At 43.6% G+C, this 17551-nt stretch overlaps 1 protein-coding gene across 8 annotated transcripts in view; it reads left to right on the top strand.

Annotated features, from left to right (window-relative positions):
- Nucleotides 1-3041: 3041 nt before the first annotated feature.
- GBF1 (golgi brefeldin A resistant guanine nucleotide exchange factor 1) overlaps nucleotides 3042-17551 on the top strand; it is a 91525-nt gene continuing 77015 nt past the window's right edge. For 6 of the 8 annotated variants that reach the window (XM_081191508.1, XM_081191509.1, XM_081191511.1 and 3 more), the window contains exons 1-3: nucleotides 3043-3278; nucleotides 10108-10213; nucleotides 12157-12223. In XM_081191508.1, the coding sequence (XP_081047634.1) occupies nucleotides 3205-3278; nucleotides 10108-10213; nucleotides 12157-12223 (247 nt within the window). In that variant the 5' untranslated portion in view covers nucleotides 3043-3204. Of the gene's footprint in view, nucleotides 3279-10107; nucleotides 10214-12156; nucleotides 12224-17551 lie in introns of all 8 variants that reach the window. The other 2 variants (XM_081191513.1, XM_081191510.1) reach the window with 1 other exon arrangement.

Consider the following 17551-nt stretch of genomic DNA (forward strand, 5'->3'; position numbering starts at 1 on the left):
AGTGCCGGATTTATGTACTGTATAGGCTAAGTAGGCTGAAACCTAGGGCCTCTAAGTCTAGGGGGCCTCACCAGCCCTCCCACTCCCCAGCGGGCAGTCTCCCCTCTCCCAAAATTGCAAACCCAAGACTTCATGCTAGGGCAGGGCAACTCAGGACTCTAAATCTAGGGGGCCTCACCAGCCTGCCTTCTCCCCAGTGCCGAAGTCTCCCCTCTCCCAAAATTGTAAACCCAAGACTTCATGCTAGGGCAGGGCAACTCAGACCCAGCAACTATTAGACTCAGGGCTAGCCAGTGGGTCCAATTTGAAACAGTGGGGTGTAACTTTAATTTTTTTTTTTTTTGGTAGGGCCCCAGTTCACAGCCAAAGTCTACAAAACTTTATATCTTATAGCCACAAATAAAATCCATCTAGATTGCCCTGGTGCGGGGGGCCCCTTAGGAGCGGCCCAGGGGCCCAATTTGGCCCTATTGCTCTAATTGCCTTAAGGTCAGCCCTGATGAGACTTTGCAGGGGTTGGACTGACAAGCCCTGCACCTTCTAAGTCCCTGGTGTCACCATTCAGAGTACAAGACTCAAGGACTCGTTATGGAAATAAGGGGGGGGGCACTTACTGGAAATCAGTTTTGTCACCTCCCCCCCAAAACCCCAAGATAATGAGCCCAGCCACCTTTTATTCACAGTTGCATAAGCAATACACTACAGCATGGCCATAAACTTGTACATTCAACTGCTGAAATATATACCCAATATGTAGCAATGGAGATTTGTGTTACTGCTTTATGAATTAACACTGTGTGTTATGAATGGACTCTGTATTTTGTGAATTACCTAAGAGCCACCAATAGAGAACTCTAGAATCTGACAGCTAACCAATTAGGTACTACCAAATAGCAACCCCTATTGCTGAAAGCTCAGCCTTTGCATTGTTGACTTAACACCCCCTGCTGCGCAGATAATGGAGAAAACTCGTAAACTGTATCCCTTCTGGTATCCTGGCCAACTCTATTACGCTGGTGTAAACTCTGGTGCACCGGAAGCCCAGAACAGCAGCAAATAAAATCCACTCATACGTCAGCAACTGATAAGACTTGTCAACCAGTTCTTCCAAAGTCTTCCTAAATCATAAAGCTCCAAAATACAGGCCAAAAGAGAGCAGGTCTGGGAAGAGCGAGGCATACAATGGGCACCACCAGTGAAAAGGCCCTGCTCCGTGTATCTCCTGCCCTGTCATTTGATAGGGTGCCCACTGACATGGAATGCTCTCTATTGGAGTCTCCAGGTCCAGTACAAAGACCATAAGAAGTGAGCAGGGACCTTGAAGTTCCCAACAGCTGTTAAGCAAGCAAGCACACAGGTCACCTTTGTCACAGTCAGGATGCCTATGTCCTGGCCAGGATGCCTATGTCCTGGCAAGATTGTTTTTGTACAATCTTGTTTGTTCTCAGTAACCAAAATGATATTATCAACGTATACAATCAGAAAGTTGTTTTCCTTCATTTGCAAGGAATTGTACAAAACAAAGTGGCACTAATAAAGAAAAGTTCCAGGGTGGCAACAGAAAGCAAACTACAAATGCTTTTGCAGTTCATCAAAACTATCCAGCAATATCAGGTTATAGGAAAACTGGTGCTATTAACAGTAATCCTTCTAGCTGGTTAATTGGTTCGGCAACTTCTATGCACATGACGTGTGATGCTAATTATTTCCCCCAAGAGTTAAATGATAACTAATCAGAGGCAGCTACAGGAGAGCTATGAGATTCAGGTGAGGGTCAGATGCCTTGGCAATCCCAGCAGGTATATAACAGGATGACCCAGCCTGCGGCCTGCCCAGGCCGGGTCGTCCTCTTATATACCTGCTGGGATTGCCAAGGCATCTGACTGACCCTCAGCCTGCCCAGGCTGGAGCCCAATCAAAAATGCTTCATCTAAAGATTTTAGCCTAGAAGCAGGCCTATGCAGAATAAGAAATTCCATCAGATATGTAGATCCCAACATATCTAGGTGGTTAAAGTCTTGCTTTTGTGTGTGGTCTGCTTCCATTTTGTCCTCTGCACATATGCACTGTCGTGATACTCCCCCCGCCTCAGTTCATAGTTTTATTGTTCTATCCAAAGGTCATGACAAGGTTGTAGCAATAGCATTACTATTACTAATACAGAACACATTTCCATAATAAGTCAACATGACACCAACCATCTTATATGTAGCTTGATTTCAGATTAAAAACCTCCGACTACCACAAGTATTTTAAAAGGTTTCTGTTGCACCATTGCCTCCCTAGAAGGCTTCAGTGCAGGTAGGAGCAATTCTTTATTCCACTAATGTTCATCTGTTTTATCATTTTAACTTTTTCATGTTTTTGAGTAAGGTTGTGCATATTTCTGTGTTGCAGGGGGTTGGACTAGATGACCCTTGGATATCTTCCAAGTCTACAATTCTATGAATTATCTTGATTTTATTGTTTTAGGTTTTTATTAATCCGATTTTAGTTTGTATTTTTTCACAAATCAAGTGGCGCATAAATTTTATGTAATAAAGAATAAAATCCAGTGCAACTAACACCTGACAAGGTAAAAATGTAGTAGTGAGCGATGCATTTTATTTTTTGGGTGGTAATTTTTGGGAGAGATCAAAACACACACACACAAAAACACCACACCAATGAGTTGCGCGTTTGACCATTCACACGCTCCCGCAGCCCAGAAATGACAAGCTGCACCCCACAATGCACAGCAAATCTTCGCTCTGCAGTGCAATCACACTTGATTCTCTCTCCCGGGAGGCTGCTCACCTATCCGGAGGGTTGGCTTTTCCTTTCCTTTCTCTTTCCCACACAGCTATTGGCAACTAGCGATGCCAATATCGCCAAGCCTTTCTTCTGATTGGCTTCCTCGCTAGGGGGCGGCGGCGGAAGGGTTTCTCCTCCCCGCCCCCCCCCGCAAACCTCCCTCGGAACGAGCCGATCCCATTGGGCGGCGGGTGTCCTGTCACCTCAGGTGCTGGTTTCGATTGGCCGAGGTCCCTCCCCGTCCCCGGCAGTAAAGCTCGCAGCAAGCTAGGCTGCGCCCTTGTTTCCACGTCAGTGAGAGAGAAGCGAAGAGGGGAGAGGAGCCGGTTCCAGCCGTTCCTCAGGGCGGCTGCCTTTCTCGGAACTAGCGGGCTTTCCGGAGCGGGCCGCCGCCGGTCCGGCTCCCCGGCAATGCCGAGAGGCCCTCCGACGCCTCAGCAACTGCCCTCAGGCGCCGCCATTTTGGATGCCGGTTGGATGGAGGGGTGAGTGAGCCCGCTAGACATTCCCAGCTGCCCGGCCTGCAGTCGGGCTTTGCCTGCTGAGGGAGCCGAGGGAGTTTGGGCCGCGGGGCCTGTCCTGCGTGTGTGGGGGCCGGCAAGGGCCCGAAGGTGGTGTCCGGCCCAGGCGGGTCGCGAAGGCCGCGGTTTCCCTGTCTCGGCAGGCAGGGCCGAGGCAAAGTGCAGCAAGGGACCGCTTGACCTTCCGGCCGAGATTATCACTGTGGTTGTTATGGTTCTGTATTTACTTATACCCCGCCTGACGGGACTCGAGGCGGCTTGCAGATAAAAACAAGAACCGCTATAAAAGAAGGAAAAAATAAGCAGCGTCCAATCGAAAGTGGGCCCTGAGCTCCCGTTGGACTGCAACTCCCATCACCCCCTGACCTGCTAGCTAGGGACTTTGGGAGTTGTAGTCCAACAGCTGCTGGAGACAGGAGTGCCAACTTGAATAAAATATTGGGGTAGGGGGTAAGTCCCGTCCCACATAATAGATCACATGCCACGGTGCACACACGTTATTTGAATGGCAATGCACATCAACTTTGTGGGGACCCGGCCCCCTCAAATATTTTATTTTTTTAGGGCGGCGGGTGGGGAGTTGGTTCCTATGGCTGGAGACCCAATGGAATTGAAAACTGCATGCCTATCTAAGATCTGTTTTGAAACATAACCAATAATCTCCATAAGAACAGCACGGCACCAGTCATTACAACAAGAGCAGCACCGACACCTTTAATTAAAAGCAGGCGTTCCCAAAGGCCTGTTGGAGTAAGAAAGGTCTCCTTCACCTGCTGGTTGGGAGGACAGCAAGGCAGAAGATGGTCCGGAGGAAGGGAGTTCTGAAGTTTCCTGGGAGCCGCCACTGCCAATAAGGCCCTCTCTATTGACCCCACCAAGTGTTACTGTTGAGGGTGGCGGGACTGAGAGAAGGGCCTTCCCCCAAAGATCTCAGAGTCCTGTGCAGGTTCCCATGAGGGAATAAGATCCTCCCGCACTCTTGGGGCACCTGAGCTGAGGTGTTTGGTGACTCTTTGTGAGCCAGCCCAGTTTTGGCAGTCCGGCTGCTGTTGCTGGGGTGCCCGAAAAAGCATCAAGGAAGGCCTTTGCTGGTGAAGGCAGTGTGCATTTTGCAAAGCAGAATGCCTGAGACTGTACCCTCAGCTTCTCTGGTTAAAAGATCTGTGACAGGAGGGCTATAAAAACATCGCTTGCCTAAGGATCTGGCCATTGGCTTGGTTTTGGGACAAGCTTCAGGGTTGGGGAGGGATAGGCAAAACCCTGCCTTGCTAGAGTCTAGGCACACACTACATTTCATTGGGTGCTGTGAATAGTTTTGAAGGAAGTGAACATATTTTAATTTGTGCTAGGTGCCTGGGAAGACCCAACAGCCTGGGGCATGCAGTTTAATGTGAGAGGAATGAGGCTTGTCAAGTACAGAGGATTTGGGGGTGAGGGACAGTATCTCAGGTAGTCTGATTTGCACTTTTGGATGGGAGGCAGCATTAGGGTTTAGAGCTATCTCTGGTCTTCTTAGCCCTTTGCATGAATGCAGAGATCTTACCATCACCCCGGAGTATTCCAGAGGAGTCTAGCACAATTTTGCATTTAGGTGGATGGAATATCTCTCAATGACAGGGAGCACACTGCATCTCATCCTTGCCATTGACACTCCAAGTGACTTAGGTGTTGAGGGTATGGATGTTGACTCAGTGACCTTCCCAGCTTGCCCAGGTGGGCCTAGGTGGGCCTGGGCTGGTTCTCATAAGGCAATGCTTTATATATTTACACACTTTCAAATATGGCTGTAAGTGCTATTGGAACATAGGGGAAGAACAGATCTGTAAAGTGTCTGCTGGAAGTCAAAGAACTGGGTGTCATTATGAATGTGGAAGTACCCAGAACTGGCATTTGGGGCCTGTATACAGTGGTGCCCCGCAAGACGAATGCCTCGCAAGACGGAAAACTCGCAAAACGAAAGGGTTTTTGGTTTTTTGAGTTGCTTCACAAGACGATTTTCCCTATGGGCTTGCTTCGTAAGACGGAAACGTCTTGCAAGTTTGTTTCCTTTTTCTTAAAACCGTTAATACAGTTGCGACTTGACTTCGAGGAGCAACTCATAGCACGTGGTGTGGTAGCCTTTTTTGAGGTTTTTGAAGACTTTGGTGATTTTTGAAGCTTTTCCAAAACTTTTTCGACACTGTGCTTCGCAAGACGAAAAAAACCGCAAGACAAAAAACTCGCGGAACGAATTCATTTCGTCTTGTGAGGCACCACTGTACATGCCTCGTGTCCACATAGTGTTCTTCGTTTTTGAGTTGGTGGTGATAGATTCAATGTAACACACAAACATGCCAGCTCTGCCATCTTTCCAAAGACTAGTAGATACAACTTGTCCTCATTACTTTTTGATACATTACCGTGTGGCTATCTAACTTGAACAGAGCTCCTCAAACCTGATTTGTTGGAGGTTGCGTAGTTGTAATTTTTGATTTTTGGAGTTGGGTAGAGTCGCAGCTTAGAGGAAGTTGCAACTACTTATGACTGTTGAATACATGCAATATGGGGTAGACGCTGGATTACCTGAACACATGGACTGCACTACCCAAATGTGTATTTCTGTCTGACAAGCAGACGGGTTAGCTGTCTTAAAGGTGGCTTTGACAGAAAGGGTTGAGCCCTTGAGCTACAAAAGTAGTGACCAATCTTTTTTGCAAGTGTGCCACAAGAAAGCTGAAAGTATGAGAGAATGCCAGTCTTAACAAACACTGGTTTTGGCTCAAGCAGATACAGTGGTGCCCCGCAAGACGAATGCCTCGGAAGACGAAAAACTCGCTAGACGAAGGAGTTTTTCGTTTTCTTAGCCGCTTCGCAAGACGCATTTCCCTATGGGCTTGCTTCGCAAAACTAAGCTTGCCCCGCAAGCTCCGGGGATAGCGGGGAAGCGCAGCGCGTCTTCCCCTCTCTCCCCGGACCCCTTTTGAACCAAGGGGCAGCAACGGGGAGAAGCGATCTTCTCCCCTCTGCCCCTTGCTTCAAAAGAGGGGACAGAGGGGAAGGCGCGCGTGCCTTCCCCTCTCTCCCCGGACCACTTTTCAACCAACCCGCTGCCCCTTCCCTTGCTTTAAAACAGGTCCGGGGACAGAGGGGAAGGCACGCAGCGCTTCCCCTCTGCCCCTGGACGGTCTCCATAGGAACGCATTGATTGATTATCAATGCATTCCTATGGGAAACCGTGCTTCGCAAGATGAAAAACTCGCAAGAAAAAAGAACTTGCGGAACAAATTAATTTCGTCTTGCGAGGCACCACTGTACTAGTGCACTTCAGCAGAGTTTGCTGTACAGTATGCTTAATCCCACAGTACCTCCAACTTACATTCAGGTATGTAAACTCCTGCTGCCCATGCCACTTGTGGATTCACCACAAATGCAGTATTTTATTTTTTCCAGAAGATTTGTATCCTGCACTTTTGCAGTGCATTCACATTGCTTATTTTACAATGCCATCTTACAACGGTAGTATCATACTATCAACAATATAAGAATAAAACAATGTGAAAATGGAAAACAGTGTAGTAGATAAAAACCCTAAACGAGGTCCACAATGTGTCATCTGCCCAGCAAGATGAAAACTTGCCAGGGGAGAAAGGTTTTCACTAATTGGCAGAAATGGCAAGGGAGGGGACCAACTAGACCTCATGTGTTCCATAATCCAGAAGGCCCTTTCTCGTGCCACAAACAATTGTGCCTCCATGATTAGTGCAGCCCAGATATAGGCCTCTCCATATAGTCCAGATATAGGGACGCGGGTGGCGCTGTGGGTTAAACCACAGAGCCTAGGACTTGCCGATCAGAAGGTCGGCAGTTCGAATCCCCGCGACGGGGTGAGCGCCTGTTGTTCGGTCCCTGCTCCTGCCAACCTATAAGTTTGAAACCATGTCAAAGTGCAAGTAGATAAATAGGTACCACTCCGGCGGGAAGGTAAACGGTGTTTCCGTGCGCTGCTCTGGTTTGCCAGAAGCGGCTTAGTCATGCTGGCCACATGACCCGGAAGCTGTCTGCGGACAAACGCTGGCTCCCTCGGCCAATAAAGTGAGATGAACGCTGCAACCCCAGAGTTGGTCACGACTGGACCTAATGGTCAGGGGGCCCTTTACCTTTACCTTACCAGATCTTAGGAATAGTAAATATCCAAAAACTTGCCAGTTCCTTGATTTTAATTTTGTTTTAGGTTGGTTTTAATTGTGTTTTAACTACATTTTATGCAAGCTGCATTGAGGACATATACATAAAAATACTATTGGATTTGACTGGAATAAGGAACAAAACAATGAAATTATTTTAATTTCATCCTCTGTCCTAAGATTTCTCTCATGGTATAACACTCAAGGGCCTATTTTCACGCTGGAATAAGGATGTCAAAATTTATATAATGAGTAGATAACTCAGATCTCTCTTGTTTGTTTCCTTATACAGTGGTATCTCGGGTTGCATACGCTTCAGGTTACATATGCTTCAGTTTACAGACTCCGCTAACCCAGAAATAGTGCTTCAGGTTAAGAACTTTGCTTCAGGATGAGAACAGAAATTGTGCTCCGGCAGCGCGGCAGCAGCAGGAGGCCCCATTAGCTAAAGTGGTCTTCAGGTTAAGAACAGTTTCAGGTTAAGTGTGGACCTCTGGAACGAATTAAGTACTTAACCCGAGGTACCACTGTAGAATGTAGTAGATAAAGAAATATCAAATGCTGCTGATTCATTTTCAGTTTATTGCCTTTACACAGCTCATTACTCCATCCCGACACTGGTTCAAAACCAAAGCTGTGTCTTATTTAGATATAACAGAGAAGCAGTGCTTGGGATTGCTGACACTGTGTCCCAAAGATCATGATGACTGCTCTCAACAGTTTATTTAGATGTTAAATAGTGTTGGGGACAGAATACAATAGGAATATTGTAAAATTAATGTGTGTTAGAATGAGGCAGCTTTAAAAATCAAATGTAATCAGCTGTAAAGATTAAGTTAAAAGAAAAGAAAGGTTGACAATTAGATAAAATTAAGGGTGAGGATTTGCTGAACTAAACATTTAAAATGGGAATGCAGAAAGGGGAGGTATGAGGAGGTCGGTGAAGTAAGCTTTAAGAAAATAAGGTTCTGAAATTATACTTTTTTGTGTTTGTGTATTGTGTTGTTTGATATAATTTGTAAAACTTCAATAAATATCTTTTTTTAAAAAAAAGAATAGTTCCTAGAGAGTGCAGGTGTCTGGACAGTGAGGTATGCTTACCCAGTGTTATTCCCTGAATCTTGTCCCGCAGATAGGAATCTAAGCATTGCAACATATCACCCACAAGTCCGCTCTCATAGAGTTGGCCCAGGAGAATACCATCTTCAACGCTGTCAAAATCTGCAGAAATATCCAGCTAGAGTAACAGGGTTACTCTCCCTTTGTCTGTTTCCTAGTAAAGGACATCCATCAGAACAACTAAGCTGATTCAGTCTGAAAGCTTGGTCCAGAACCCTGTCTAAAATGGGTCTAGATAATTGGTTTCCTCCAAGTGTTTCTGAAGCTACGCCATTACCTCACCCCACTCCTGCACAAGCACCTTGTCCCTGAAGGGAGCATTTGTGATCAGCAGCAGTAATCAGGAATCTCAGGGTCCAGATTGGGCTTTTAAAGTAGGGGCTGTACCACTGCCTCTTTCAAGGTGGTTGGCACTACACCACGCATGCAGCGATCCATTCATCACATTCTGCTTATCTCAGTCTTCTGCCTTCTACCCCTTTTTCCTTTAGTCCTCTTCCATGGTAGCCCATCTCTGTGACTTTATCAGTGAGATGCCCACCAAATGGTATGGAAATGTACCCTAGAAATTGGGGAGGGAGGCCTAGTCTAAAGGGCAGGGTGTGCTTTTGGCTGCTTCCCAGATTGGTAGATATATCTGTGCTTTTCCAAATACTACACTGCTGCACAGATGTACTACAGTGGTACCTTGGGTTACAGGCGCTTCAGGTTACAGACTCCACTAATGGAGGCCCCCATTAGCTAAAGTGGTGCTTCAGGTTAAGAACAGTTTCAGGTTAAAAACGGACCTCCGGAATGAATTAAATACTTAATTCAAGGTACCACTGTATTTGGAATGTTCCTCACTTCTGTGTGCATTTCTGATACTTTGCTTCCGGGCTGTTAACCACTGGCAGGCTTTACTTACTCTTTTTTTTTTTACAGTGCTCAATTGATTGCCAGATTAGTTGTATGCCAAGTACTAACCCATATCTTTCCTGTAGTGGTTTACTTAGCACAATCTGTGGTTTGCTGGGTCTAGACTGTGAAGTCATGAGTCCTTTCCCCCCAGGTTTATAGTGGCTTTTTAGGGTTTCTTGCTTTTGAAGTGCTAAAAGTTGTACAGCATCTTAAAAGAAATAGTGAAACTCTAGATTTATTGTTCATGCTGACCCTTATTTTCCCAAAGCACGTGAAAGAAGGAAGGAAGACTTGACTCTGATTAAACCTTTTGGTTTGATGGGTTCAGTGGCTTGAGAAACTAACATAAAAATGTTGTGTCCTGATTTGTGAGCTGCCTTGGGGTCTCTCTGTGAGCTAAAAGATAGGTTGGAATAGCTATTAATAAAAACATATAAAACAGACTGCACCAAGATAATTTAACTATTTCTCATTTCATGAAATATTTCTATCATTTTTGGCATCCAAAGAGTAGATTCTGGGACATACTTTCAAATTTCTTTTCCTGGTATGGAATAATAATGTTATTTTTTTGTATTTGAATGGGTACTAATTTAGTTTCTCATTCCTAGGTCTGTCAGGATTGTGGATAAGAACATTTATATTATTCAAGGCGAAATCAATACAGTAGTAGGAGCCATAAAACGCAGTGCAAGATGGAGTACCCATACACATTTGGTAAGCTGCTGAGTGTTGCATGAAGTGAATCTTGAATCTGTCTAATATCAAACATATATGAGAAACTGAAATAGTTATTTGCTGTATGTTGCTGTAGGCAGCTTTGATATTCCATTTGTATAGGCACTTGTCTAATTCTAGTTAACAAAATAATTTGGAGTGTGGCATCTATTGTATAAGAGACTGAAAAGTGCTGAACTCTGGGACGGGGTACCAACAGGGTATTGTGAGCCCACTCTAGTGCACCCACATATTGGGATAATAATACTGGTCTAAATTGCAGGGTTGCTAGGATCACAAAGATGCTCTCTGAACACTAGAATTGTGTAAAGCAGTATTATGGGTGCTACATTTTTATACATCCATTCATATAATACCTACTATTTGCATAGTTCATGCATCTGATAAAACAAGATCCTGCTTACAAAAAGTTTATGTAGAAACAAATGTGTTAGTCTTTAAGGATCCGCAGACTCCTTAGGTCTTTTTTTATTTCGTGTAGACTCTTGTAGCATTAAATACCCTCCTGGCAGTATCGCTACCCCCTTCGGGATTGATTGTTAAATTCTGTGCTGTTGGTGGGGTTGGTACAGTCTTTCCACACCTTTGAACTGGAATAAAGGGTTGTCACTTTCTGTTCTCAAATCCTGGTGCCTTGAACATTGTCTTTCAGAGCCTGCCTAAAATGCTTTCTCTCAAAAGCTTTAAAAATGCACACACCCATGTGATGTAATACTTCTGATCAAAGCTTTAAACTTCTGATTGGAGCAGTTTAAGAACTGAGAGACAACAATTTAAAGACAAAGTGCCTTTGAGTATGAAGTAAAGTTCAGAGAATATTGTAAAGAAATAATAAAAGTATACAAATTCCTCCCCAGCTTTATAACCTTCTGCTGTGGCAATTGGCAATTCCAGTACATTTTGCTGCCCAATGTGAAACTCAAATGAACATCCCATTTGAGATAGTCTAGGGATAGGGAGTATGTTGTTAGACTACAGATCCCATCTGCCCCAGCCAGCATGGGCAGTGGTCAGGTATGATGGGCATTGTAGTCAAGCAACATCCAGAGGACAACAGGGAGGGAAACCTATGACAGTCCATCATCTGGAGGTGGGCCACAGGTTACTCACAACTGTGTTTAGCCATTCATGCTACTTATTCCATTCATTTCTTAAGGCTGCTGTGAATCTATGCATACTTACCAAGGAGTAAGTCTCATTGAACCCAATGGGACTTCTGAGCAGGCCTACATAGGATTGTTCTGCATACCCACCTACACCCCTGCTGACCTGGATATAGATGCATTGTGTATAGCAGCTGAAATCCTTTTGGCAAAGGGCCTGCGTGCTACCTCTGTGACCTTCCTCCTAACACCCATTTTGCACAATGCAGTTGAGCTGGATTAGCAGCTTGGTGGGAATGGGATGGCATGCCGATGCTGCTACTGTTGAACTGGCACAACAGGTGGTGGGCTAGCAAGCTGGCCGGAGCACGAGGCAACATGCTGAAACACTCATTCCCAGCAGTCAATGACCATGTACTACTAGTAGGGCTGGGTGATGTCAGGCTTTCAACATTGTGATGCATCACCAGCCAAACATCGCAATCTGGCGATACACCATGAGGTTGAAATAACTAGCTGCATTGGCCTCAGCCAACTGTTGCAGCTCTCACTGTGGGAGCTGAGACACTTTCACCCCAGTGCCTGGCGGACTGGGCACAACGCAGCTTGTTTGTATGTCTCAGCTGGGAAGCAGGAAGGCTGCTGCCCCCCAGCTGAATGAGCCCCTGTTTTTCCCCTCTTGCACATGACCGGGAGAGACCTTGGGGCTTCTTTGAAAAATGATCTGTTTAAGTGCTTATTGAAAGATTTCTCCCTCTTACTGAGGAAGTTTTAACTTAGTCCAGTTCCTACTTAGTAACAACCTTTTCATATGTTTAGGATGAAGACCGTGATCCTCTTTTGCACAGCTTCAGTGTTTTGAAAGAAGTGCTGAATAACATAACTGGTAAGCTGTTGATGTTTTTTAAGTTAATATTGGGTATGTAGAGGATCAACGCACATACCTAAATTCTGCAGGGAAAGATTTATTGTTTTTTTAAATAGGGATATGGATTATGTATCAGTACAGAACAGCATTGCATTCACAGCTGGCACCAAGACTGTGGAATCTAGGTTGACTTTCAAACCATGCCTTCACAGTGCAGTGTACATAAATGGGTCAATACATAAATGAAGGGAGACATATTAGGTGGTATTATAATGAAAGAGTATCTAGGCTTTGTAGGTCTGTCAAAGTTTTATGATTTAAAAGTGCAAAACAGCTCATAATCACATAGCCAAAAATAATGAAATGTAGCTTGGAAGATGTATGTTTTTTTAAGATCCTGCACTGATGGGCTCAAATGCACTTTATTGAATAGGGAGCTTTATAGCTGTGGTGCCATCATTGAGAAGACCCTGTCTCTTGTGCTTCCAACCTAACCTAGCAAGGTTGTTCTACAGTCTGGGTACCATCTGTATATGTGTCCTTTCAGAAAGTATCTAACTTTGTGCCTCTTGAGATCTGCTTTTGTTTGATTCACTTTGTTGTGTTTCTTTGTAATAGTATTGTTTAATCTATTGTGAGCCACCGTGACTATTTTGTATACGGAAAAGTGGGGTATAAATTACTAAACCAAACTAATTAGACGCTATCCTTTATGCTATTTTGTTGGGAATGGCATGTGAGTTTTTGCCTCAATAATGTACCGAGTTTAAATCTTAACTCATGCATAAATGCATCAATGGCATTGGACAGGCAATAAATGCTTCATTCTCTCCTCCTGGTATGCCATTGGGAGACCTACCTTATGAGGTGGCTGTTAGGATTGCACGTGCTTTTAAGCTGAAAAGGGCTACATCCTCCCAGGAATACCTTTCCACATTTGCTGAATAAGCATAGTGCTCCCCACAACCCTACACCCTAGATACCTAAAATTTAGCTGTGCAAATTCATTTGAATTCGTAAAATAAAATTGGAGTAGAATGTTTTGGCACTTGAATTTCATTGGTTAGAAACAGAGTGTCTTGCCCTCCATTTCCCTGACCGTGCTTTCTTCCGTCTTCAGTTGTGGGTGTGACAATAGCCAAACTAATGACATACAAGCACACAGGAGGAAAGTGATGCAAGAAGATTGGAGGGGGCTGGTTGTTGTGTGTGCGTGCCAGCTGTATGGTTTGGGGCTGAGGGTTGATAAAATATTTTCTTCACAAATCTCCTGACTAAAATCTAGATGACTCTTTCATACTTTGTGCTAGGAAAATACTCAGAATTTTGGTTTAGAATTTCTGCCATGATGCATACATTGGACTAATGTGCATTTGTGGAATCAGTAGGTAAGTTTCCTGATATTCATATCACTTGTGAAAAGACCATGCCAGCCTTCATGTCTCCTGTGTGTAGGTTAATTCTGTCATGTAGCACTGACTGGAAATCCTTCTTAGGTGTTCTTGGGAACAGACTTGATCCTAGGCAGGGTATTGGTGGGCCCTGATGGCATGTTGTACTATTGTCAGAGACCTCCACTTTCAAGAGGCAACACAGGGGCAGAGTTCAGCTCTTACTTGAATTCGGTTTGAACATTTCTTCATTAAGTTACAGAAGCAATGACTTTCATATTCAAATTTATTCAAGCAGTAATCTTTGACATTTGAGTTAGCTTTTAGAACAGTTTTGCATTTATAGTAATATATATTCTGTATTTCCTCAGTCCCTACTGAGTTTGTTTTAATCTGTGCTGGATGCAAATTTCCAACTGCCTTGTCTCATTTCTTCTCGTGTTCCTCTTTCCTTCTCCCCTCTGTGGACTATGTTTGATCAGGTGTGGCAGGAATATCCTTTCTCAAGCTGCGCCCTTTATATTAGTCAATATTGCTCTTCTCTCCCTCCCGTTCTCTTCCATCTCCTCTGAGCTTTATCAGTTGACTTATAATTTTGGAATTCTCATTGGAGTCTGTAATACAGTTTGTTCATTATTTAAACAAAATCTGTTTAATGAGCAGAGAGGGGCAATGTAAATGTTAGGCATGTTGCAGTAGAGTACCTTTGTTCTCCTTGGAGTCTTTGCTTATTTAACTGTTTAGGAATGATGTATGGGGTGCCCTGATTTGGGAAAGAAGGTATACCATAGAGTCAACCTAGCCTAGGAATACAGTGTGAGTATCCTAACTCGCCCATAGATTCAATACCTTGTGGCTTTGGATTTTTGTTTTTATCTTGGCTTTAGTTTCTTACCTGTACAAAGTGAAGGTGCAAGCAGAGAACATCTTTTAGCCCTATCCTTGCTTTTTCTTAAACCATGTCTATATAAGACTGTTTCCTTTAATTTTTGGTGCAGGATGATGTGGTGGCCAATAAAACAATAGTTGAGTGATATCTCACATTGGCAACTTGCAGATTGGTTTAGAAACATAAGTAACCTTCCTATTGATACATAATACAAATTTTGAAAAAAGAAGAAAACTTTCTTTAAATCGAAGAACTTACCTAGCTTAAAAACTTTCCTTTTTTAATTATTTTTAAAAAATTAAATTAAAATTAAATTAAATTAAAAAGTCTATGTGGGGAAATATTTGGGATTATGAAGGACATAAAAGAACATAAAGTAAGATCATGATCGCACTTACATAGGAGCTTGTCATGGCTAGTGCCCTTTCACAGATTTTAATTGTCCAAAGAAAGACATAATTCTTCTTGTCCAAACTGGCACCTATTTACTGTTTGTCTTTGGTCAATTTACTTGCAATTGACCAGTCTTTGGGGCAACACTTCTTAACCCTTTACCCTCCACATGTCGCTGTACTGTAGTTCCCATCATCGCTGACCATTGGCCATCCTGGCTGGGAATGATGAGAGTTGTGAGTCGAACAACACCTGCAGGTCCACAGGTTCCCTAGGTAAAAAGAGCAGTCCGTCTTCCTTCCCATAAAACCTGTGTGTGTGTGTGTGTGTGTGTGTGTGTGTGAGAGAGAGAGAGAGAGAGAGAGAGAGAACTATCCTACCAGACTCATTTGGACTCAGCTGCATATCTCTTTTCCAATGACAAGGCTGAGCTGCAGAATGCTTGAAATAATGGACAGTCGCTGAGTAGCCAGCCTATGCAATCTAAGGAAAGACTGGGAATGAAAATGTATACAAAAGCATTTCTTTTTTAAGCTGGCATACCTGTAACTTCTTCAAACCCAAATGGTTAAAGATTTAGTGACCTTTGCATTTCATTTTACACCAATCCTTAATTGTTTAGCCTTTGGGCAGGAGAAAGTAAACAGAGGAAGATAATATTAATGTTGACTCTGAATCACTGTGGCAATTAGTGAGCCTCAATTAGGTGAGAATGACCTTACAAATCTTGTAGTGGACTAGGGGTGAATGGTGGTGTATTAGTAATATTTTAATAAAATAGTGAATAAAAAGTGTGCTGTTATCTCAAAGTACTCACCATTGTCCGGAGCATGGGCAGCAAATATTTTTTAAAGGCAAGACATACTAGGTATGCCATGCAGATCAGGTGCTTTGGTGTCTACTCCTGTGCTGGACCAAGTACCAAGGTGGGCATAGCTGGGAGAAACTAACCCCCTAGCCCCTCACCCAGGTCTTTATTGTATATGCCAGGTCGGCATCCTTAACCCTGATTAAATTGTGGGTGAGGGAGATCTTAATATGGACTGACCTGGCATTTACAAGCAGCATATTGAGACCCAAATACATTGTTGGCACAGCCACAAGCAAGACTTTGGCTGGGAAAAGGGGCAGGACACAGGCTGATACAGTCTGTGCCAGAGTCCAGACTTCAATCATATACTGTATTTTTTGCTCTATAAGACTCACTTTTCCCCTCCTAAAAAGTAAGGGGGAATGTGTGTGCGTCTTATAGAGTGAATGCAGGCTGCGCAGCTATCCCAGAAGCCAGAACAGCAAGAGGGTTCGTTGCTTTCACTGTGCAGTGATCCCTCTTGTTGTTCTGACTTCTGAGATTCAGAATATCCCCCCCCCCCCCGTTTTCCTCTTCCAAAAACTAGGTGCGTCTTATGGTCTGGTGTGTCTTATAGAGCGAAAAATACGGTAAGTGAACATGAGAGAGGCAGACTTCAGATTTGGAACAAAAATCTTCATCTTTCCATTTCCAATGTATCATATTTCCATTTTAATTTTAACTGCAAGGCCACAGAGGACCAACAAGTGGGATACAAATTAAAAACATAAATTTTAAAAAGTGAATCTTTAGATCACAACTACTGAAATTGCCATGTGCTTGTGTGAGGGAATGAAGAAGGAATGAAGAGAAATTATTGGAAGGCACTGTTCACCCCCTCAGAGTGCCTGCCTGCAATGTGTGTTTGAAGGCTTTGCGTCCAAGTGTTCTGCTAAAACCGTTAGTATGCATGGCTGTGCTTGGACAAGGCAAGCATGTTGGTTTGCCAGGCCTGTTCACTTCAGAAGTGAAGTAGTTTTTGCTGGAACAGAAATGCTTGCTGCTGCCTTGTAATATAAACTTTCCAGGGCATTTGTTCCTTGGACCCCGTTCCACCCAGAAGTCATTTTTGTGCAGCATTTCTGCAGCACAATCACATTAGCAACAGACTTTCTCTTTTATGTGTGAAAAGGAAGAGCAAATAACTTTGGTTTCAATCTCTTATTTTTCTGAATATAAAAACTGGTCCTGTGGTCCAAAAAACTGAAACTTAAAAAATAAGGCAAGAGGTGTTAAGCATGGTCAAAATCCAGACAGGTTATAAATTATCTAGATTCTGTTTATAGGTTTTATAAATACAAAAACATTTGGGGTTTAGTTCAGAAGAAATATTATGTGGTAATGTTACATCTCTCTGTTACTAGAGCCAATTAAGTGCATTTTCTGCAATGGGTAATGCTCTGTCTTGACCAGTAGGAAGCAGACTATTCCAAATATCTTTCTGAAGGCTCTCTTTCAGCAGTCTCAGTCCTCAGATGTTTCACTGCCTCAGCAGTAGATGCTTTATTGTTGTTTAGAGGCAGTTAAAAAAACCAGTGGAAGAGCAGAAAGCCTGGTTTTCTTTTCCTGCCCTTTGGCTTGTCTCTGCCAATCTTTTAGGAACTAAGCAGAGAGTGCTGAGTAAGTGCTTTGAGGTGATCTTTGATCATTTTTGTTCAGCTCTTATTTTTAAGTGAGCTGACCTAATATGTGGATTGCAATGCTGTTTTCCTTTGGTTTTTCCACTTTTCCAAATGTTAGATATAGTTAATCAGCTCAAAAGAATGTATTAAAATGCATATTTAAATGTGGACAAACATTTATTTTATATTAAAATGCATTCA

The sequence above is a fragment of the Podarcis bocagei genome (genome assembly GCF_964188305.1).
Source record: "Podarcis bocagei genome assembly, chromosome: 4".
In the NCBI taxonomy this organism is placed as follows: Eukaryota; Metazoa; Chordata; class Lepidosauria; order Squamata; family Lacertidae; genus Podarcis; species Podarcis bocagei.